The 25,304-nt window shown below is 38.7% G+C and overlaps 1 protein-coding gene across 1 annotated transcript; it reads left to right on the top strand.

Annotated features, from left to right (window-relative positions):
• Positions 1–726: 726 nt before the first annotated feature.
• Positions 727–1,350, top strand: LOC138869324 (uncharacterized). The gene has a single exon (XM_070146935.1). It carries the CDS (start codon positions 727–729, stop codon positions 1,348–1,350), a length of 624 nt encoding a protein of 207 aa, XP_070003036.1.
• The last annotated feature ends 23,954 nt before the right edge of the window (positions 1,351–25,304 follow it).

Genomic DNA, 25,304 nt, shown 5'->3' with positions numbered 1-25,304 from the left:
GGTGGTTCCAAGGAGTTTTCTATCAGCGAGGATGGTGTTTAGCGACTCCAGGGTCGTCTATGTGTTATTAATGTTGATGGCTTGAGGGAGAAGGTTCTAGATGAGGCCCATAGTTCTCGGTATTCCATTCATCTAGGTTCTACGAAGATTTATCGCGACCAGAGACAACATTATTGGTGGCAGCGGATAAATAAAGACATAGTTGAGTATGTAGCTAGGTGCCTAAATTTCCAGCAGGTTAAGTATGAGCACCAGAGGCCAGGTGGCTTACTCCAGCAGATGACTATACCAGAGTGGAAATGGGAGTGCATTACTATGGACTTTGTCGTTGGGTTGCCGTGGACCTTGCGGAAGATCGATGCAGTTTGGGTCATTCTTGACAGATTGACCAAGTCAGCACATTTCATTCCAGTTGCAACTACTTATACTTCAGAGAGGTTGGCCCAGATTTATATTCGGGAGATAGTTTGGATTCACGGTATGCTTGTTTCCGTCATATTAGATAGAGGCCCTCAGTTCACTTCGCATTTCTGGAGAGTCGTACAAAGTGAGTTGGGGACCCGAGTAGAGCTCAGCACTGCATTTCATCCAGACCGACGGGCATTCAGAGCGGACAGTTCAGATATTGGAGAACATGCTCAAGGCATGTGTGTTGGAGGATAGTTGGATCAGTTCTTGCCTTTGGCCGAGTTTGCTTAAAACAACAACTATCAGTCCAGCATTGAGATGGCTCAATTTGAGGCTTTGTATGGTCAACGATGTTGTTCTCCCATAGGGCGGTTTGAGCACGGCGAGGCTAAGTTATATGGTACTAATTTGGTAAAAGATGCCTTGGAAAAGCTAAAGTTGATTCAGGAGCGACTTCGCATAGCACAGTCTAGACAGAAGAGTTACGCGGATCAGAAGGCGCATGATGTATCATTTATGGTAGGCGAGAAGGTTCTCTTGAACATCTTACTACTGAAGGGTATTATGAGATTCGGGAAGAAGGGCAAGCTGAGCCTCAGGTTTATAGGCCCATCTGAGGTGTTGAGGCTAGTTGGGGAAGTTGCTTATGAGCTTGTTGTACCTCCCAGCCTATCCAGGGTTCATCCAATTTTTCACGTGCCTATGCTCCGGAGGCATCACGCCGTCTTGTCACATGTGTTAGACTTCAGTACTATTCAGCTAGATGAGAGCTTGGGCTATGAGGATGAACCAATTGCCAATGTTGCTAGACAGGATTTCCAGTTGAGATCCAAAAGGATATTCGCAGTAAAGGTCCAATGGATGGGCCAACTAGTCAAGGAGGTGGCCTGGGAGTCCAAGGAGGACATGCGGAGCAGATATCCACACTTATTCAGCACTTGAGGTATGAATCTAAACCCGTTTGAGGACGAACATTTGTTTAAGAAGTCAAGAATGTAACAACCCGACTGGTCGTTTTACTTTTTAGAACCCCATTCCCTTAAATGAGACTTCCCGTACTTGCTTTTACTGATTTATGACTTGCGGGGATAGTTGGTTCAGGATTTCGAAGAGTTTGGGTTGAAATCGAAATGTTTGGTTCCTTAAGGTTGGCTTAAAAGGACAAGTTTGACTTTGGTCAATATTTTGAGTAAACGACCTCAGAATCAGTATTTGACGGTTTCAATAGGTTCGTATGATAATTTCAGACTTGGGCGTATGTTCGGATCGGGTTTTGGATGACCCAGGAGCATTTCGCTTGAAGGTTCTAGAAGTTCTTTAAATTTGGTTTGGAGCGGGTTTTGGTGTATCGAGGTCCAAATGGAATTTCGAGATAGTAAATAGTTTCGCAATGTCATTTAAGACTTGCACGCGAGATTTGGCATTATTCCAAGTTGATTTGATAGGAATTGGACGCGCGTAAGTGTTTTTAGAAGTTTTTGAGTTCTTGAGTTAATTCATGCGTTTTGGCGTCCGATTCATGGTTTTTGATGTTATTTCGGCATTCCGATCGAGCAAGCGAGTTTGTATGACGTTGTTAGACTAGTGTGAGTGTTTGTATGGAGCCCCGAGGGCTCGGGTGAGTTTTGGACGTGTGGAAGGAGTTGAAAACACTCCAGTTTTCTAATGTTCTTAGCAGCTGCTGCAGGTCTCGCAAATGCTATGTTCGCATTTGCGATGAAGCCTGGTCTGGGCCTAGCTCGCAATTGCGAGAGAAACAGTCTCATTTGCGACCCTGTGTTGATCGCATTTGCGATTCCCTTGTCGCATTTGCGACCTAGACAAGGGGAAGCCCACTTTGCATTTGCGACCTAGTTAGGGGGAAAGCCCAGTTCGCATTTGCGATAATTTTGTCGCATTTGCGAACCAGAGGTCGCAAATGCGACATCTAAGACCTATGCACAACTCATTTATTGCGGAATTTAGGCCATTTATTCTGTTTCACTTCATCTCTTGGGCAATATTTGGAGCTTTTGGAAGAGGGTTTTCACCTAGCACTTTGAGGTAAGTAATTTCTATACAACATGATTTAAATATATAGATTATGGGTAGATTAACATGTCAAAACTAGTGAAAATCAACGGTTTAGATGAAAACTTAGGTTTTTGATAAAAATGAGATTTGACCACAAAATTGGTTATGGAACTTAGTAAAAATCATATATATATTCTTAAGACTATGGGTAACAGCTTTCTTCGAATATTTCCGGAATTCGGGCACGTCGGCCCAGGGGTGAATTTTAGGAATCTTGCATTTGGGGTTGGGTAATCACTTTAATAATGGGGATATGAAGTTTTGAGCATGGACTAATTAGTTTATGTAATGTTTGACTAGTTTCGAGTCGTTTGGCATCAAATTTGGAGGTTTGAGTGCATTCTTGAGTTGGGAAGTAGGCTTTGAGACGATGTAAGTCTCCTTTCTAACCTTGTAAGAGGAAATTAACCCCATAGGTGAATTAAATAAAGGTGTGCACCTATTTGTGGTGGCTACATACGTACGAGGTGATGAGAGTTTGTACGTAGCTACTATTATACTATTCTCCGGGTAGTTTAGGATTTGGTAAAAGGTTAAATTCACTTATTTGAAGAATTGAATGGAATACTTGACTGTAAATGAGAAATTTATGTTTCCTTAAAAATAATTGCTATTTGTGGATCGGGCCGAGCGCCTCGGTAGTAAATAAATGCATCTATGGTTCGCGCCATTCGATCCTTCGGCAGTGCACAATTTAAATATTATGTTGGATTGGTCGGTACGACCTCGTCATAAATTACGCATGAAAATTCTTTGGAACCTCCATGATTGCCACTACTTAAATGTCTTGAAACGTAAACTGTTAAATGATAATACCGGTTGTGGCATTTATATTTGTGAAAGAAGGACTCATTATTTTCTGTTTTTGAGCCTTCAATATTATTCATGAAATCCATGCTTAGCATAATATTGTAATATATTATTGTTAGCCCTAGTGAGTGTCAAGTCGACCCCTCGTCACTACTTCTTCGAGGTTAGATTGGATAGTTACTGGATACATGTTGTTTATGTACTCATACTGCACTTCTATACTTTATTGTACAGGATCTGAGGCTGGTGCATTTAGTTACCCGTCCAACGCGCATACTTGATATTGGATCGAGATTTCACGGTGAGCTGCCCTTTCTGAGACGTTGAGCAGCATGACGAAGTCACTTTTTTGTTTGTTGCTGTGTATTCTATTTCAGGCAGTAGGATAGTCATCTTTTGTATATTCTACTGGTTGGCCACATACTTGTGACACTAGATCATGGCACATATTAGTAGACTTGCGATTTTTGCGTTATATCTTCTACAATTATGATTTCTTTTAGTGTTTCCGCTTTTGGTTGCTTTAAAAAATTTGTAATTTATCAAATGCTTTAAACTTAAGGAAAGTTAGTTACTGGGATTGCTTAATAAAAATGGGAAACCACTAAGTTGTTCATTGTTGGCTTGTCTAACAATGGTGTTGGACACCATCGCGGCCTGTAGGGGTGTTCATAAAACCTGAAAAACCGATCCAACCCAAAAACCAAACCAAAGAAAAGAACCGATACTGTTTAGGTTGGGTTTGGTTTTGGTTTTGAATTTTAAAAAACAATAAAATTTGGTTTGGTTTTGGACGGAGCGAAAGGGTGGCTATCATTATTTAATATCTGGGTGGAGTGATACGGGTGAATATTGTGTTTATTGTCTGGGCGGAGCGAAAAGGGTGGCTATTATGCGGAGTGATACAGGTGGCTATTGTGATGTATTGTCTGGACGGAGCGATAAGGGTGGCTATTATGATATTGTCAATGCGGAGAGACAAGGGTGGCTATGCGGCCTGAGGGCATAATGTTGATGATATTTGTGTGATGGTGTGATATTCCTTGTGTATGTCATGCAGCTTACGTGAATTGTTGTGTTGTTTCCAATGAGCTACTCGATGACTTTGATATTACATGTTGACTTGAATTGTAATAGTACACTCGCACAAGCATACACCGTAGCATGTCGTTACACCAGTTCAGGAGTATGAAAGTTGACATGTATGGATCATGCACATGTATTCTTGTATTATTTGACTCCATTGTGATATTGAGCATGTGACCTTGCTGGGTGAATTATGATATTGAGCATGCGACCATGCCAGACGAATTGTGATAGTGAGCTTGTGACTATGCCGTACGGATTGAAATATTGGCACGTGAATTGTCCGTGTGGTCATGATTAATAATATGGGTATGAGGTGCCAGGAGTATATGATTTGTGACTTAGGACTCGTGACTTGTGATTTTGATATGAGGTATCTCGGAGTAATTTTGTTGTGAAACTTGTGTTAGAATGGCTTGATTATTTGGTTGTCATTTGTTTATCTTATTTGGTTTTACTGGTACTTTAATGGTGTTCGGATTACTTTACTGTTTATATCACATGTTTATTCCTTGTTGCCATTTACTGATTCTTGCTCCCATTATTAGCATTATACTTATATACTGCACATGTTAATATGACTAGCAAGTGTCTTGACTTGTACCTCGTCGCTACTCCACCGAGGTAAGTTTTGATACTTACTATGTACCGACCGTGGTGTACTCATACTATATTTTTACATATTTTTGTGCAGATCCAGGTATTGGAGATAACAGACTCAGGTAGAGTTAGCTTCTTGATCACGAGGTTCAAGGTAGAGCTGCTTGGTCATCGCAGTCCCTTAGAGTACTTTTTTCTTTTGATTGTAATGTCAATTCATTTTGAAACAGTATTATATTTTGATCTTGAGATATTTATGTATTCATTTAGAGTTCGTGACTCTGCAATACCTAGTTTTGGGAGGATTATTGTGAATATTCTCATATAGGCTTGTATCATCTTTATATAGGTATTTATATTAAACTCTGCTTTAAAAATATCATGCTTAACTAGTTTAACTGTTATAAGTATCCAGCTTACCTAGTTTTAGAAACTAAGTGCCATTCTGACCCCTAAGGCGGGATTTTGGGTCGTGATAGATAAAAACATATGCCTCTCTTAAATTTGATCATAAATGATTAGAGATAACTAAGAAAAACCTAAAATATTGTTAATGAATTAACAACCCATGTTCTTGCTCTAGATCATGAAAAGTAAATTTTGAAAAATGAAAATCAAAAGCTCATTGGTGCATCCTCTAAGGCAAAAGTCATGGCTAGTAATATTTAGGAGACTGATCTTGATGAGGCCGGAACGAGATCAAAAAGGAAAAAGAAAACTGAAGAAAAGGTAACTGAGTTGGGCAACAAAGGTGGTCTAATATGCAGATGGTAATAAAGAGCAAGGTATTAGACCTTGAGATTATTGGAGAACCAGATATGAAGGAATTGTTGAAGAAGATGAAATTCTAGAAATGGACACACATGTTCTTTCGACCACTCCCAATGCTATATAAATAAGATTCTTGGACTTTTATATCAACTTCTCAATGATAGAAGAGTATTGTGAGCACTGTTTGTGAAGGGATGGACCTGGTATTTGATGTTGCTGTCTTAGGGGGAATTCTGTGGGTTCCTACTGAAGGTTTGACACTTATATAATATAAATGGCCAACTATGGTGAAAAGGAGGATAAGAAGTACTTGACTATCAAGTACTCATAGCGAAGAGAAACTGAGAAAGCCCAAAAGGTATTTAAGGGTGAGATAGAAATCCCGAGGCCAGTTATGTGGATTTGGCTGTTATGAAAGTGCTTGATCGAAATAAGCCACTGAAGTTTTTTGCTATGATCAAGCATATAGGGTGACTGGTACTTCAAAAAGGGGCACATGCATTGCCTTATGGGTTCTTGCTCTCTCTCTCGTGTTTGAGCACTGTCATGTTCCTCTGGGGACAAGAAAGAAACGAAACAGGAAGGACATGTTTGATAAGAAGACACTGCAAGAGTGTGACTGTCTTCCTATGAAACTTGGTTCTACAAGCAACAGTTTTATCACTTAGTTCTAAGTGAACTGGATGATACTGCTGAAAAAGAAGAAGAAACTCAATAAGGAAATTGCCTCGTTGAAAGAGGATAATAAGTATTTGAGGGGGGAGATGAAAAAAATAAGTTGTTGTTATTGCCCGTCTAAATAATTGTTGCCTCATTGAAAGAGGAGAATAAGTAGTTGAAGGAGGAGAAGAAAAAAAATAAGTTGCTGCCACTGCCCATCTTGATAAACTGTTAGTGTGGATGCAGAGTGATTCAATAAATGGACTTGGTCCTTAGTCCTTCCTAGCCTAGTCCAAACCTAGTTTTATCAAAGTCAAGTCATATGTTTAAATGCTATAATTTTTTTTTACTCTACTGGTTTAATCTTTCTTTTTGTGGCATTTTATTCGGGATAAAGCTTGTAAGTTTTGTTGGTTTAGGCCTAAGAGGCTTAATATGATGCATGTATAAATTTTTTATATTTTCGACTTGATAAGTTTTTTAAAAATTGATAATATTATTAGATTAAATATTTGATCTCTTGACTCATGTGCATGTTAGTGTAGCTCAAGCGGCTATGAGTTTGGTATTACTTAATTCTTAACTTTTGATTCTAAAACTTATAATTTATTTAATTTTGATGATGCCAAAAGAAAAAAGTTAATGATGTGCACATATACTGATCAGTGAACCTGATTCTTGCATAATTATTTTTTGGTTTGATTGTTTTGATTGTGTTCAAAGTATTTATGCAGAAAATTATTGGCAGTTCAATTTGGTTCTTATGTTGAGTACCACATAAATTTGTCATCATAAAAAAATATTTATTGAGTTGCCAAAGTTAGTTTTGATAATTAACAAATAATGATTAAAGAACCAGGTCTGTTGAAAATGTTTGATATGCTTAAAATTTGGATGATGACTTGTCAAAGAACTAGGTCCCTTAGAATATGTTAGATTAGGAGCTACAAACCGATTCCTAATGCAAGTAGGATTTTCTGAAGGATTTATTTCGTATACCATAAGTATTGTATTAGCTAGAGGAATTTATTGTCAACAAGGAATCCTTTGTTACACTTGCATAAAAGAAAAGAGGATTGTGAAGTTAGAGATATTTAAGAAAATCAAGATATATATATATATATATATATAATATTTAGTCAAAAATTGGAGAAATTTTTGGTCAACCTTATCTATATGAAGTACCACATTGATGCTATTGTCTCATGCTATTCCACAAGTCTACTACAAAATCACTTACGACAAATAACAGTTATTTCAAGTTGCACAACTGAAGAACTTGATCCGAAGAAGAAGCTATCTAGTTATTTAATTGTTAAGTTTTGAGTCATTGTTCAATTGTAACCTATTCTACTTTTGAGAAGTGTATTCACAGGTGAACAACTTTGAGAATTTATTTTTTAAATTTTAGGCTAGAATTTATAGTCCATGAGAGTTAGCTACAATTTAGTTAATTGTAAGGGTTAAGATACTAGAGTTTATAGTCCTTTTGGTAACTGAGTAATAACCTAAAGTTGCTTTTGTTATTTAGTGAATTTTGAAAAAATCCTACACAAGTAGGTCGTGAATTTTACTTTAACAAAAAGGGAGGTTTTCCACGTAAAATTGCTTGTGTCTTTAATTTTGGCACTTGCTTTCAGTTTAGGTTCAGAATATTCAGATTGAAGAATCAGTTTCTTTATTAAACGAAATTCACACAAGATACTATCCACCCCTCCGGGGTATAGGTAACACTTCCAATTTGCCAAGACGATAAACATGTTTTGTCATCCTAAGTCTCTGAGTGAAAAAAATATACTTCTTACTCCCTTGTATTCGCACAATTTATTTTTGTCTATTATTCTTCGACGTTTATCCTAATAAAATGACGAGTGTCAATATATTCTCTAGCTCAGAGAGATAATTGGCGGTTATCTAAATTTAAACAAGGAATATTAAATGAAATCGAACTAATAAAGTAATTATGTTTTATGCAAATTAATAATTTTTCTTTTTAAAACTTCATAAAATATCAAGATCGGCTAGACATTATATACTACAAATGTATATGTTACAATAATGTTGGAGTATAAATGCAGAGAAAGTTAAATTCACCTGGCGACTTCTAAAAAAAGGCAACACTCGTGTACAATGTTCCCCTTTTATTCTTTCAGTGCACGTTTGTCATGCACGATGGTTGTTCACATGTCATCAAGTGATGTAATATATAAGTAGATTTAGGAGATGTATCAGTAATGATGGTACAAACACACACGCGCGCACATAATACACACACATAGAGAGAGAAAGAGATAGGGGGGGGGGGCAGACTTCAATATTAGGGTTTACATTTAGGGAAATCACAAAATGGAATACACATGACAAAGTGCAATACATAATGTATACCCAAAAAAATTGTGCAAGCGCTTGCATAGAAGAAGACTATTCATAAGACAATGGGTCACTCCCCTTTTGAATGGGTATGTGATTTTAGTCGGCCTATCTACTTTAGATTTAATTCTCATTCCCCTTAATTAAAATTTGAGTGTTGATGGCAAAACTAAGGCCGAATTGATGAAAAAACTACATGAGAATGCGCAAAAACATCTTGAGGTCAATCAAAGGAAAAATCTTGTTCAATTCCAACCCGGTGATTGGATATTGTAGATTTTTATTCATTAAAATAAAAAGGTGTGGATGGAAAATTATGGGAAAAGAAATGGAGGAAAACAAAATTTTCTTTACAAATGATCTTTGTCCCTCATTGAATAAAAATAGAAAAATTTGTGTGCTTATACATAAAACCACTTCTTCTAGCGCTTAAAGGATTTAGAAGAGAGCAAGTCTCGCGCCGTCGTTGTCTTGCGCTCGGCTCAGCTCGACTCGGCTTCGGCTATGAGTGATTGATTGATAAATTTTTTTGATCAAATTTATTTTCCTTTTCCGTCATTTACTTTTTCCTTTTTGGTATTTTTGTGCGAAAATTTAATTTGGAAATTCGCGGTATTATTTTTCCAACGGTCAAATTCGCGACCAAATATTTCATTTAACATAAATTTAAATAATTTCTACTGAATAGACACCTTATCAAACGAACATGCACATTTGCACCTGCTGGAGTTCAACTTTATTGGCTATCAATAGAACGGTTTAGCCTTAATTTTCACCACCAAAAATTTGCGAACTCTCCGCTTTCTCTTCTGCATTCTACATTGATTTTCAAAGCAAAACGTAAGCATTTTGTGTGATTTGCTCCACCATTTGAGTTCGCCGAAGTTTTATGATATGTAGTTCCACTAACAAAGAATAGTTATTCCGTTCAATCCTAGGAAGAATTAATTCGAAATCTTGAGCAATTGTGAGGAGATTAAATTCCTTAAGCTTGTTAGAAATTCTATATTCAAAATCAGAAAATCAGAGAAGTAAAGAAACGTTTGTTCAATAAACAAAAGCAGAAAATTATGAGCCCACAAATTTCTTGTGTGTCCTTAAGTAGAAACCATTAAAAAACCTTAACGTTTTATCCTTGTTACTGAACATTGTCTTCATCATGAGAATTGACCAAAATTTTATTTGACAATGTTGAACTGTCACTAATGACTTTGTTTGATCTCCTTGAACCTAGATCTTGGGATCTCCAATCTTCTAGGTAGAGTTACCAACACAGTGACTTGTCTTTGGCCATAGTCCCATTCCTTTTGATGCTTTCTTAACCGCCTCTCTAATTTTTTGTAAGTGGATCTAAGTTTTATACGTGATATATCAAATAGTGTATCTATGGGTTACCACGTTTGGGAATCACCTATGTAAATGTGAAGTATAAACCGCTTCAACAAGAATTTTGTAAGGCCAGTTCTATATGCACTTATGAAACCATGCGATGTTCATGGCTGAAACAAATACAACAATGAGAACCAAAAGACGGTTAAGGGTTGATTGTGTATTGTATGACTATCTAGGTATACTTTAAAGTTCGCCGGTTCAAAGATATCAAATTTATCGATTGATCAATGTAGGGTTGATTGTGTGACGTATGTTGCTATTACCAAAAGACAGCATGTACAATAATCATCCTCCCAAAATCCAGAATGTCGCAAATCATAAGCTTCTAAGAGTATCTATCTGCTCTATACATTAATGTCTGAAGAAAACAAGGGAAAATTTAACATAGGGGGATAAAAGGTGACTCCGAGGTCTGTAGACGCAGGAAGATGTACCTTGAAGTCTCTTGAAGTAGCAGCCACGCAACTAGACTCGAGGCTAATAGCTAGCACCTGGATCTGCACACAGAAAAATATATGCAGGAAAGGGCATGAGTACACCACAACGATACCCAATAAATGCCAAGTCTAACCTCGGTCGAGTAGTGACGAGATCAGGTCAGGGCCTTACTAGTATAAATATAATAAAATAGGACAGAAAGAAATATTATAGTAAAGTAAATACAGAAATCTAACAGGAATCAATGAAAGCCAAAAGCTCAGAACACACTAATAGCAACAGGGGATCTCCCGGGATACCGTCCCGTAGTCCCAAACATAAATGTGCAGGGGGATCTCCCGGAATACCGTTTCGTAGTCCTAAAGTAAATATGCAGTACAGGGGGATCTCCTAGAATACCGCCCCGTAGCCCAAATGTAAATATGCAGCTCAAACGTAGTCCTAAAGTAAATATGCAGTACAGGGGGATCTCCTAGAATACCGCCCCGTAGCCCAAAAGTAAATATGCAGCTCAACTAATATAAATAACAGTCACAACAATAATCTACAATTTGGATTAAGTTCAAATCAAGAAAATCAGGTAATTTCACTTAACATGTTACGCAGAGTTCAAATAGGCAGTTAAAATACGAAGACATGATTTTCTAATCTAAACATGATAGTACATATTCTAGTGTAATTCAAACAAGGAGAAAACAGGTTATGACTTAGTGAAAAATGAAGTTTTACAACAAATAGCCCGTGTACGTACTCGCCACCTCATGTACACGACGCTCATATATCAAACAGTACCAAATCCAAAGGGAAGTTCCTCCACACAAGGTTAGACAAGTCACTTACTTCGAATCAAGCTCAATTAATCCGAAACAATTCTCTTTCCACGAATATTCGGTTCAGAATGGCCCAAATCTAGCCAAAACTAATTACATAACATAAATACAACTAGAAAAAACTAATATAGTTATTGAAATTAAGCTAAGGCAAGAATTTGGAAATTCGTCCCAAAACGCCTCCCCGGGCCCACATCTCAAACTCGGGTAAAAGTTACCAAATTGAATATCCATTCACTCACAAGTTCACTCATACCAAAATTATCCAAATTCGATGCCTAAATCACAATCAAAACTTAGAAATTCGGTTGGGGAACTTTTCACCCATTTTCCCATGTTTCTCACTCAAATTCCTTAATTAAATGAAAAAAACAACAATAGATTAATGAAATATAACCAAATTCGAGTTAGGATCTCTCAAAATCCCTCAAGAAATTACCAAATCGGGAGCTCCCAAGTCCAAAAACGGTGAAATGAATCAAACCCTCGATTTTGCCTTTTTTCTGCCAGTTAAACCGCATCTGCGGTCCATTCATCGCACCTACGGTACCGCACCTACGGAAATACCATCGCAGGTGTGGAAATGACTTAAGGGACCTGGGATTGCTTCTGCGAGATGGTGGTCGCACCTGCCCGTGCACACCTGCGGTAACTGGTGTCACGACCCCAAACCGGACCCAATCGTGATGGCGCCTACCGACACAAACCCTCAAACCATTTAAGACAGTTATAATAATTGATTTCAAGGCATAAATAAACTTTAAATTCCAAAATATAGATGAAATAGAACAATTGCGGAAACAACATAGCCCGACATCGGGGTGTAACCAGTCATGAGCATCTAAACATCCGTCCAAGAGTATGAAAGGACTATATAGTTTAATACAAGGCCAATACAAAGAAAAATTAGGATAGGAAGGAGAAGCACTGGGCTGCTAATGCCGAGCAGCTACCTAGTCAACTCCGAACAGCCTGCGGTGGAAGCAATCAACCCTCGCTAGCGTGGCCCGAGACTCCTGAATCTCCACACATGGTGCAGAGAGTAATGTGAGTACGCCAACTCAGTAAGTAATAAAAGTAAAAGCAGCTGAGCGATAAGAAAACACGTAAAAACACAACAAAATGCTACAACGAGGCAGTATAAAACCAGAACAATGCATTAAAACAGTAAAAGCTCGTAGAAACACCTTAGTTAAGTAAAAACCTCTTTAAAACATCTTTTAGCAGTTTAAACAAGTGAATGAAAACAGGGTGAAAAGATAGATACATAAATCAGTCCCTCGGGCAAAATACCAACAAAATTAGCCCCTCGGGCTATCTCACAATCATTTGTGTTAGCCCCTTGGGCAATAACATGTAACAACATCAGTCTCCCGGGCTATAGCACATCTCACACTGGGTACCCGCACTCACTGGGGGAGTGTAGACTCCGGGAGGGTCCCCTTACGGCCCAAGCGCAATAACAAGCCATCTCGTGTCATAGTCAAACAGGCTCTCGGCCTCATATCAAGCCATCTCGTGGCATAACAAATCAGACCCTCGGCCTCATAATCATGAATCAATGTAGTACTGCTACGGTGTGCAGCCCGATCCTATAGTATCTTCACAACACATGCCCTCGGCCTTACTCAGTCAGAATCTCATAAGCCACACGAGCAAAAGTAAAACATGATGCTCAGCCCAAAATATCATTTAAAATATCAAAAACGAGTAATGATGTCTGAGTTGTAAAAACAGTAGAATATAGCATGACTGAGTACAAATACGAAGTCAAAACAATGAGGAATAGTAGTTAAAATCCCTTAAGGGTCCAAAACAGTTGGCACGAGGCCCAAATATGGCATTCCGCCCAAAATATTATGATAGCAAATAGTTTTCAATCAAAGACACGGTTAAACAGTCATATGGGATGGACTAGGTCACAATTCCCAACGATGCACGACCCCACGCTCGTCATCTAGCATGTGTGTCACCTCAAAGTAGCATAACGATGTGAAATCCGGGGTTTCGTACCCTCAGGATAGCATTTACAATCATTACTTACCTCTATCCAGTCAAAACTCTAGCCCGCGATGCCTTTGCCTCTCGAATCAGCCTCCGGATGCTCCAAATTTATCCAAAAATAGATTTATACCATCAAAATATACTAAGGAAACGAAGCCCATGCAAAAATAATCAAATAACAGCACAAATCCCGAAATTAACCAAACCTGAACCCCGGGACCACATCTCGGAATCCGTTAAAAATTACATCAATAAACTCCTTATTCTCCCATGAGTCCACAGATACCAAGAATACCAAAATCCGACAATAAATGACCCCTCAAATCCTCAATCAAAGGTCTCCAATCTCAAGCCCTAGTTCTTCAATCCCACAAATATTCCATAAATTTCAAGCATAATCAATCAAGTAACACCATAGGGACGAGTTTTTATGTTCAAAAATCTTACCTCAATGAAGTTCCCTTGGATTCCCTCTTCAAAATCCCCCAAAAAGCTCCAAAATCGATTTAAAAATGGTGAAGAAAGGCTGAAAATCGCGAAGGAGGGTTTATATACTTTCTGGACCAGGCTTCTCCCACCTGCGGTCCCTATACCGCACCTGTGGTACCGCATCTGCGGTTTTCACTTAAAATCCCAATTCCGCACCTGCGATCAAGCACCCGCACCTGCGCCATTGCAGGTACGCTCAAATAGCCGCTTCTGTGGTTCCAGTTCCCCATGGCCAATTTCCGTATCTGTGACCCCCTGGGTGCTTCTGCGAGCCCGCACCTGCGGTCCCCAAGCCGCAGGTGCAGTTATGACAGACTTCAACAGCTTCAGCTGCAACTCCCCAACTCCAACTTTCTGTCAACCATCCGAAATCATCCCGAGGCCCCCGGAACCCCAACCAAAAGCACGAACAAGTCATATATCACTATCCAAATTTATATCAATCTTCAAAATACCTCAAACAACATCGAATCAACCAAATAACATCGGATTCAAGCCTAAGGTTCCAAAATCTCCTGAATTCCGCTTTTGATCAAAAAGTCTATCAAACCTCGTCCAAATGACCTGAAATTTGGCACACACATCACAAATGACACAACGGACCTACTCCAACTTCCGGAATTCCATTCCGACCCCTATATCAAATCTCGCCTATCAACCGAAAAATGTCAAAATTCCAATTTCGCTAATTCAAGCCTAAATCTACTCTGGACCTTCAAAGCACATTCCGATCACTCTCCTAAGTCCCAAATCAACTCCTGAAGCTATCCGAATCATAGAAACCAAATTCTGAGATCGAATGCTCACAAGTTAACTTCTGGTTGACTTTTCCACTCAAAGGCCAACTTTAGAGACTAAGTGTCTCAAACCTTACCAAAACCTCTCCGAATTGGAGCCAACCAACCCGAAAAAACATAATACCACTGAACAAGACAATAAGAAGCAGAAATTGGGGAAACGGAGTGGTAACCCATAAAACGACCGGCCAGGTCGTTACAACTGGTTCGCTCCCGCGGTTCTTTACCGCGTCTGCGGTTCCTCCCTCGCATCTGGGGGCTTCACAGATGCAGAACTAACCTCGCACCTACAATCCCAACCTGGGCTGCCCAAATCCATTTCTGCATTCCAAGTCCCGCTTCTGCGGGCTCGCTCCTGCGGTGACCACTCTGCAGGTGCGATTACACCAGCACCAGAAAATCTTCAGCAATTGTATAAGTTCAAATTTTAACCCGTTGAGCATCCTAATCACACCCAAGGCCCCCCGGGACCTCAACCAAACATACCAACCAAATCCTAAAATATCATACAACCTTAGTCTATCCCTCAAACCACATCAAACAACGCTAAAAATACAAATCACCCTCCAATCCAAACTTAATGAACTTGAAACTTTAAATTTCCACAACTGATGCTGAAACCTATCAAACCACTTCCGATTGACCTTAAAATTTGCACACAAGTCATATTCAACACTACGGACCTACTCCAACTTCCGGAATCGGATTCCGACCCCGATATAAAAAATTCCACTACCGGCCCAAACTCCAAAAAATTAAATTTTGCCATTTCAAGCCTAAATGAGCTACGGACCTCAAAAACAAAATTCAGACATGCCCCTGAGCTTGAAATCACCCAACGGAACTAAGAAAATCGATAGAACTCCATTCCGGACTCGTCTTCACACAGTTCAAACTTCAGTCCAAATTTTAATTCATAAGCCTCCGTTTTAGGGACCAAGTGTCCCAAACACTTTCAAAAACCAAAACAAACCTCCCGACAAGTCACAATAGCAGAAATAGATATGGGGGAAGTAGTTAATAGGGGATCGGGGCTGTAACTCTCAAAACGACCGGCCGTGTCGTTATAGAAATAACATAAATGCCTATAATGTCAACTACAATCCGGATTTGGGGTCACAACTCACGAGCTTCTAAGATTTTCTACAAACAAATTCTGAATGCAATACAACTGATTTGAATGAAAAGAAATAGTAAAATAGGAAAAATAGAAGGGGACTCCAAGGTCTGCGGACACACCAGATCTATCTCGAGTCTCTAATGAGAAAATCCAAGTTGCTACGCCTCACGAACAGCTAGGACCGGTACCAAAGTCTACACAAAAAGTGTAGAGTGTAGTATGAGTACAACCGACCCCATGTACTCATAAGTGTCGAGCCTAACCTCGACAAAGTAGTGACGAGGCTGTAACAAGACACCCACATAATAAACCTATGAAGATAACAATATATGTACAAGATAACAACCAATAAAAGATAAACATATATTATTGGGAGGGGGACATACTAAAAGGGATACAAGATACGAGAGATACAACAGAAATGATAACCAGAACAATCAATATGCCTTTAACCAGTAAAAATAATTAAGCACAATGAAGAAAAATTGTACGAAATCACCCTTCGTGCTTTTAGTCTCAACCTCACATTGAAACAATGACAATGCACGGCATCACCCTGCGTGCCTTTACTCTCACTCACGGTATAAATCAATAGATAGGGCACGACATCACCCTTCGTGTATTAACTCTCATAACGTGGCAGAGCATCACCCTTTATGCATTAACACTCACAATATGGCATAGGATCACCCTTTGTGCATTAACACTCACATATGACACGACATCACCCTTCGTGCATTAACACTCTCCCTTACCGCATAACAATGAATAAGTAATAACAGGGAGATAGGATCAACAAGTACAGCCTTACTTCAACAATAGTTCCACACATATCTCAACTTTTGAATCAGTACTCAATTATCACAAAATCCCATAAACACGGTACAAACGATCAATTTAACAAATAACTAGTCTAAGCATGGATAACATGATCAAAGTAAGCAATAATTGCGAGGAACAAGTCCCACCCGCATGCTTTAATCCGACAACAACGCATAAGTACTCGTCACCTCACATATATGTTGTACCCACCATCTAAGCATGTAGAAAACAGACAAACAAGTCCTAATCCCTCAAGTGAAGGTTAACCACGATACTTACCTCGCTCCAAAGATCCACTCAAAGCTCAACCATAGCTTTGCCTTTCAAACAAGCTTCCGAACCAATAGAATCTAGCAAATTACCAACCAAATGATTCAAATTAAGCCTTTGGAACTACCCACAATTGCAAAGGATTCAATTTAGGTCATTATTGAAAAAGTCAACAAAAGTCAACTCCCGGGCCCGCTTGGTCCAAACCCAAAATTCGGACCAAAACCCGATTATCCATTCACCCCCCAGTCCGATTATGTAATTTATTTTTTAATCCGACCTCAATTTGAGGTCTAAATCCCTATTTTACAAAAATCCCTAATTCTACCCAAACCCCCAATTTCCACCATGAAATACAAGATTTTAGGTTGAAATCTTAGGAAATGTAGAGAAAGATTGAAAGAAAATGGATTAGAATCACTTACCAATGATTTGGGAAAGAAGGGTGCTTGGAAAAATCGCCTCTAGGGTTTTTTTTTGTTTTGAAAATTTGAAGAATGAACAAAAATTCCGTCTAACTTCTATTTGATCAGTCGCAAATATCGCATTTGCGACCTAGGGTTCGCAAATGTCGCATTTGCAACCTGGGGTTCGCAAATGCGGAACCCACATGCAAAGAAATAGCCGTAAATGTGAAGTCCTTCCATTTATGCTGTCATTCACAAATGTGAACATTGATCTTCCGCAAATGCGAACGCTTGATGGCAATTGCAATCACTATACCCCCTTGTCCCACTTCGCAAATGCGAAGTCTTGTTCGCAAATGCGAACTTGAAGTGCCCCAGCTACTCTTTGCAAATGCGATGAGTTACTCGGAAATGAGAATCTATCAGACGTCGTAAATGCAAAGTTTGACCTCGCAATTGCGAGGTCCGAGGCCTGCACCATATCTGGTATACACCAGCACATTCCTAAGTCCAAATTTCACTCTCTAACCTATCCGAAACTCACCCGAGCCTCGGGGATCTAAACCAAATATGTAGACAGGTCTAAAAATATCATACGAACTTGGTCACGTGATCAAATCGCCAAAAAATACCTAGAACTACGAATTGAGCATCAAATCAAAGGGAATTTTCAAGAAAACTCATGAACTTCTAATTTCACAACCAAACATTCGAATCATGTCAAACCAACTTTGTTTCTCACCAAATTTGACAGACAAGTCATAAATATAGTATTGGACCTACACCAGATTCCGGAACCAAAATACAAACTCGATATTCATAAAGTCAAATATTGGTCAAACTTTCAAAGCCATTAAGCTTTTAAACTTTCAATTTTCGACAAAAAATAATAATTCGAAGTAGGGACCTCTGAATTCGAATTAGGCATACGCCGATATCCCAAATTACAATACGGACCCACCAGGGTCGTCAAGATAAGAATTCGGGTCCGTTAGCTCAAAACGTTGACCGAAATCAACTCAAATAAATTTTACGGCAAAAAAATCATATTTTCTTAGTTTTTGACATAAAAGTTTTCGAAAAAATGTCCGGACTGTGTACGCAAATTGAGGAGGGACAAGATGAGGTATTTAAGGCTTCAAAGCGCAGAGTTAGGTTCTAAAGCATAAGATGAACTATCGGGTCATCACAGAAAATTTTAAAACTCTCCTCTCTCTCTCTCTCTTGTGTATTCTGCATTAATTTTCAAAGCAAAACGTAAGTATTTTGTGTGATTTGCTCCGCCATTTGTGTTCGCCGAAGTTCTGTGATTTGTAGTGCCTCTCTCATAGACTAGTTATTCCGTTCTATCATGGGTGAAATTAATCTGAAACCTTGGAAAAATGTGAGGGGATTAAATTACTTAAGAACACACAAAAAATTTGTGAGCTCGAAATTTTCTGTTTTGTTTATTGAACTAAAGTTTCTTTACTTATCTAATTTTCTAGTTTTGAATACATAATTTCTAACATGTGTGTTCTAGATTGGATAAAGGAGAGACAACACTCGATCAAAGCGGTAATGAGTCATCTCAAGTTATTGCAAGGATCAACGACAATAACTACAAGCTTGATTTATTTGGTGAGTATAACATTTGTTTTGAGCAAACAAGGATATCTATATTAATACTTCGTAGGATTCAGAATATTATAATCATTGTTTGTGTCACTTAGGACACATTTATTACCTAGACTTGCTAGAATATCACAAGCATCAGTAGTTAAATTCTTCACAAAAATAAATTATTCATTTTGATCCCTCCTTACAAAAGATTCCACAAAATGCGGAGGTTGCACATAGTGCTTTTTCATCCTTGAGTGTGCATCATTCTTCTTTGCTAGAAGGTGTTCCATGTTTTTCAAACGAAGACAACTAATACATATCCAGACACTAACCCAAGTCAAGCGAATCCTTCAAATAGATCATTTACGAGGAGTCAAGCTAAGAAATTATAAGAACATATTTCAAGGTTTAAATTAAAGGATCCTGTTAATGACGTTGAAGATTTTGGGGAAAACAAACAAAGAATCCAACTATCCAAGGCCAATTAACCTCCTCATGAATTCTTGTATAGATCATTTTTCTTGGAGGCTAACTATGAAGTGCATTTTTATAAATCCAGCTCGTTCAGTGCTAAAATTATAAATACTTATTTTATTTGTGATTTTTCTTTTGAATGACTTTGGACGAAGAAACCCTTGTGTAAACTTATAGTATCTTAGTTCTTCTTAACAACTCTAATCAATTTAGTTAAGATATGATGTTTTTACAGTTAATATCTTTTCTGGCTTAGTATTTAATTAGTTTTTTTAGGCATTGTAATATTAGAAATCCAAATACTCTAGTTTGTGCTTTGTTTCTCTTTTTTTTTTTATAGCTTCTGAATCTACATCATTCTAGGATGAGCATTTTGGTGACTAATTTTGGGTCATTTATATATGCTAGAAGTAGAAATAAACTTAGACTATATATGCGGATTTTATATAGTTTTCCTTTTATATTTTGTAAGTTGATTCAGACTTTATTGTAAATTTCACTAGTAATCCTAATCGCAGAGGCGATGTCACGACCCGAAATCCCACTCTCTGGATTGTGATGACGCCTAACATTTCACTTGCTAGGCAAGCCAACGTTAGCTAAATTATTTAACCAATTTATCAATTCAAAATAAAACATTAATAAAGATAAACCGAAATAGTCTGAAGTATAATAAATAAATACATATGACGATATCCAAATATCTCTCAGAATGGTTTGAAACAAAGTACAATTGTCTGCGACTAGGTAAGCAGTAAAATGGAGAAAGAAGGGGACTTCAGGGCTGCGGATGCCATATAGCTATACCTCAAGTCTCCAAATATGACTGAATCTGAACAGAACATCACTAAACGCCGCTGGGACCAACACCAGTATCTGCACAAGAAGTGCAGAAGTGTAGCATGAGTACAACCGACCCAATATGCCATAAGTGTCGAGCCTAACCTCGACGAGATAGTGACGAGGCTATGACAAGACACCTGCAAAATCATGTATATATATATATATATATATATACACACACACACACAAAATAATAAGTAAAACAATAAAATATTAACTGGGAGGGGACATGCAAAAGGGGAAATATCATAAGAACGACAATGTACGAAATCACAAACTAATATTTTCCGAAATAAGCAACAATATAACCAAATAAATCACCAATCTCGGAATCAAATAAGGCAATGAAATAAAGATGGCACGACAGCACATTTCCTACTTTTACTCTCGTCCTCACCATATAATATCATAAATAAAATGGCACAGCATCGCCCTTTGTGATTTTACTTTTTGCACGGCATCACCTATCGTGCTTTAAATCCTCACAACCTCTCAATACATGACAACGAATACAATAACACCCTTCGTGCTTTTCAGTCTTATTCACCAAGCAACAATACAAATTCGAATAACAAACGAAAGGTTGAAAATAATTTCACTTCAATTAAAGTTCCAAGATAACAAACCCAACTTCTAAAATTTTCAACATATTCAAAATAAACAATAAACAATTAAAAAGTAATATTCTAACCTAAGCATAGAGAATATAGTCAATGAAACAATATAATACAAAGAGACAATTTCTACCCGCATGCTTTAATCTAATGATAATGTCAAGACTCAAAATCCACTAAGGGTAGTGATGGCGCCGGACAAACTGTCACGCAAGCCAAGATGAAGAAGTTAATTAAATTCTCATTTTAGTATTTGTTGAAATTATTTTCTTTATACATTAAATAATAAATAATGAAATTCACAGAAATAAACATGAAGTCTTTAACAAACTTAATTTTAAATAATCCCATAATCATCCCATAATCTGATGTCACAAGTGCATGAGCTATCTCTAGGAAACAATATAATACAACAACCGTCCTGAATAAAAATTGGACAGAATGTAAATTCAGTAATCTGAAAGAGACTCTGCTGGCTTCGGGTCCTCTCGAGAAGTGTAGCTCACCTAAGTCCCCGTATCAACCATGCTGCTACGCCCACTAGGCCACTAGAGATACATGTGTCTGTGCTTGTACAACAAAATTGCATAGCAAGTATAGTATGTGTATAAAAACAACGTGTACTCATTAAGTATCCCGTCTAATCTCGAAGAAGTAGAGACGAGAGGTCGTTTTGGCATTTACTAGGAGTCCAACATTAATAATACCAATAATATAGAAAATCGGGGATTTTCATAAAAATAATTTTTAACACAATAGCATGAGGCAAGTAAATAATTCTTTTATTAATAGAAAATTTCCAAATTTATTTTCGTTAGTTACACATTTCATCTCAGGACAGGGAGGCGATATCATCATTTATAGATCTACAAGTCAAGCAATACAAGCATGCACAAAACCATGCCGAGGTCGTACGGCCCGATCCAACAATATTTAAGTGTGCACTGCCAGAGGGTCGAATGGAACATAGATGCATCTATTTAATCTAACAAGGAATTCCACCCGTTCCACAATATATACACACATTCAAACAGTCAATCAAGAATTCATCAAGGAGTAAATATCTAAGAAAAAGGGAATTTCTCTTTTAAAAATCAAGATACTATTACTAGTCTTTCAGAAATTCATTTACACGTTCGATCTGTTTTAAGCATTTTTAAATTGACAACAAGATTTCATATATTGCAAGTAAAGCATGCTTTTGGGTCCTAGACTACTCGGACTTAAGCATAATAGTAGCTACGCATGGACTCTCGTCACCTCGTGCGTATGTAGCCCCCACAAATAGAAGCACATATCCAATTAATTCACCTATGGGGACAATTCCCTCTTACAAGGCTAGAAAGGAGACTCACCTCATCTCAAAGCCTATATCCCAATTCAAGAACGCGCTCACACCTCCAAATCGGAGCCGAACGATTAAAATACTATTCAAATAGGGTAAGAACTAGTCAATACATGCTCAAAATTCATATTCTAATTATTAAACTAATTTCCCAACCTTAAATGCAAGGTTCCTAAAATTCATCCCCAGGCCCACGTGTCCGGATTCCAGAAATGTTTGAAGAAAGTTGTTACCCATAACCTATGGAACACAAATATATGATTTCTACTAAATTCCATAACAAATTTCGTGGTTAAATATCATTTTTGTCAAAACCCTAGGTTCTTACCTAAACCCTTGAATTTCCTTAATTTTTACATGTTACAACAACAACAACAACAACAACAACAACAATGACCCAGTATAATCCCACAAGTGGGGTCTGGGGAGGGTAATATGTACGCAGACCATACCCCTACTCCGAGGGGCAAAGAGGTTGTTTCCAAGAGACCCTCGTCTCAAGAAATCAACAAGAGACGATATATTAGTACCATCGGTAGAATCATAATAAAATAACAGCAATATAAGAAATACGAAATAGATGGGAGGTATAATAATAACCAGCAAATAAAGCCCTACATCAGTAGATGACCACTAGCATCCTAAAACTAACTCCTATCTGGCTAATCTCACTCTAGTGCGTTGTAGAAATATTCACAACTTCCCCTAGCCTACAACCTTAATGCTCGACCTCCACAATTCCCTATCAAGGGCCATGTCCTCATCAATCATAAGTCGCGCCATGTCCTGCCTGATCATCTCTCCCCAATTCTTCTTGGGTCGCCCTCTACCTCTTCTCGTGCCCACCACATCCAGTCGCTCACACCTTCTCACCGGTGCATCAATGCTCCTCCTCTGAATGTGCCCGAATCATCTGAGTCTTGCTTCCCGCGTATTGTCCTCCATGGGGGCCACGCCCACCTTCTCTCGAATTTCTTCATTGCTAATTGTATCCATCCTTGTATGCCCGCACATCCACCTCAACATCCTCATCTGCTACTTTTATCTTTTGGATGTCTGAGTTCTTAACCGGCCAACACTCAGTCCCATACAACATGGCAGGCCTAACTACTGCTCTATAGAACACACCTTTTAGTAACAGTGGCACTTTCTTGTCACACAGGACTCCTGACGCTAACCTCCATTTTATCCGCCCCACCCCTATACGGTGTGTGACATCCTCGTCGATCTCCCCGATCCACTGAATAACCGACCCAAGATACTTGAAACTATTCCTCTTGGGAATGACTTGAGAGTCAAGCCTCACGTCCACTCCCGCTTTCGTCGGCTCGACCCCAAATTTGCACTCAAGGTATTCCGTCTTCGTCCTGCTCAACTTGAAACCTTTAGACTCAAGGGCATGTCTCCAAACCTCTAGCCTCTCGTTGACGCCGCTTCGTGTCTCGTCAATTAGAACTATGTCATCAGCAAATAGCATGCACCATGGCACCTCCCCTTGAATATAATGAGTTAGTCCATCCATATCCAGGGCAAATAGGAATGGGATGAACGCAGACCCTTGGTGCAACCTCGTAACAACCAGAAAGTGCTCGGAGTCGCCTCCTACTGTCCTAACTCGAGTCTTAGCTCCATCATACATGTCTTTAATCACACTAATGTAGGCAACCGAAACCCCTTTAGCCACCAACCAGCTCCATAAGACCTCCCTAGGAACCCTGTCGTACGCTTTCTCCAAATCAATAAACACCATGTGGAGATCCTTCTTCCTATCCCTGTATTTTTCCACCATCCTCCTAATAAGATGGATAGCTTCTGTGGTAGATCGCTCCAGCATGAACCCGAACTGGTTGTCTGAAATAGACACCGTCCTTTGCACTCTCATTTCTACCACTCTCTTCTAAACTTTCATGATATGACTCAGTAATTTGATATCCCTATAGTTGTTACAGCTCTGGATATCTCCTTTGTTCTTATAATCTATGTATTTAACTCATGTTGTGTAGAAATTACTTACCTCAAAGTGCTAGGTAAAAACCCTCTTCCAAAAGCTCCAAAAATCGCCTAAGAGGGTGAAGTGAAATGAAATAATGGCCTAAATCCCGCATTAAAAGAGCTGGATATAGCCCTTTGATGTCGTATTTGCGACACCAAGTTCATGAATACGACAAAAGCCTCGCAAATGTGAAGCCTGGGCTTCGGCTGTTGGGATCGCAAATACGACCATAGAGTCACAAATGCGACATCTGCTGGGATAGCAAATGCGATAAAATTGTCACAAATGTGGGCACTGCCTGGGTCAGGATTCATCGCAATTGCGAAGACTTCATCGCAAATGAGAGGTTCACATTTTGCGAACAATCTCTCGCATTTGCGAGACTTGCAACTGGTGCCAAGAACCATAGAAAATCTTGTGTGCTTTCAACTCCTCCCACATGTCCGAAACTCACCCGAGCCTTCGGGGCTTCACACCGAATACTCACACAAGTCTAGCAACATCATACAAACTTGCTCGCGCGATCGAACCACCAAAATAACATCAAAAACTAAGAATCGCCACCCAAAACCAATGAGTCAAACTTAAGAACTTCAAGTCCTTCATTCCACTTCCAATGCGCCGAAACGTACTTAAGCTACTCGGAATGACACCAAATTTTGTGTACAAGTCTTAAATGACATTACGGAACTACTCCAACTTCCGGAATCGGAATAGGGATCTAATATCAAATAAACCACACTCAGTCAAACGTTCCAAAAACTTTAAGTTCTAACTTTACGCCAAATGACTCGGAAACAATCTATGGACCTCCGAATGCGCTCCAGACACATTCCTAAGTCCAAAATCATCATAGGGAGCTATTCCCAGGCTCATAATCCCAAACGAACGCCTAGAATGTAAAAATCCACTTCAACACAAACTTATGGAATTTGCTCAAATTGTCAACTTTCACTATTTGGTGTAGAAATGTCCCCGGGTCATCCAAAACCCAATCCAAACATACACCCGAGTCCGAAATCATCATACGAACCAGCTGGAACCTTTAAATCCTGATTCCGGGGTCGTTTACTCAAAAATCCAATC

This window comes from Nicotiana sylvestris, chromosome 5, assembly GCF_000393655.2.
Source record: "Nicotiana sylvestris chromosome 5, ASM39365v2, whole genome shotgun sequence".
Lineage (NCBI taxonomy): Eukaryota > Viridiplantae > Streptophyta > Magnoliopsida > Solanales > Solanaceae > Nicotiana > Nicotiana sylvestris.
This window is presented reverse-complemented; position numbering and strand designations above follow the sequence as displayed.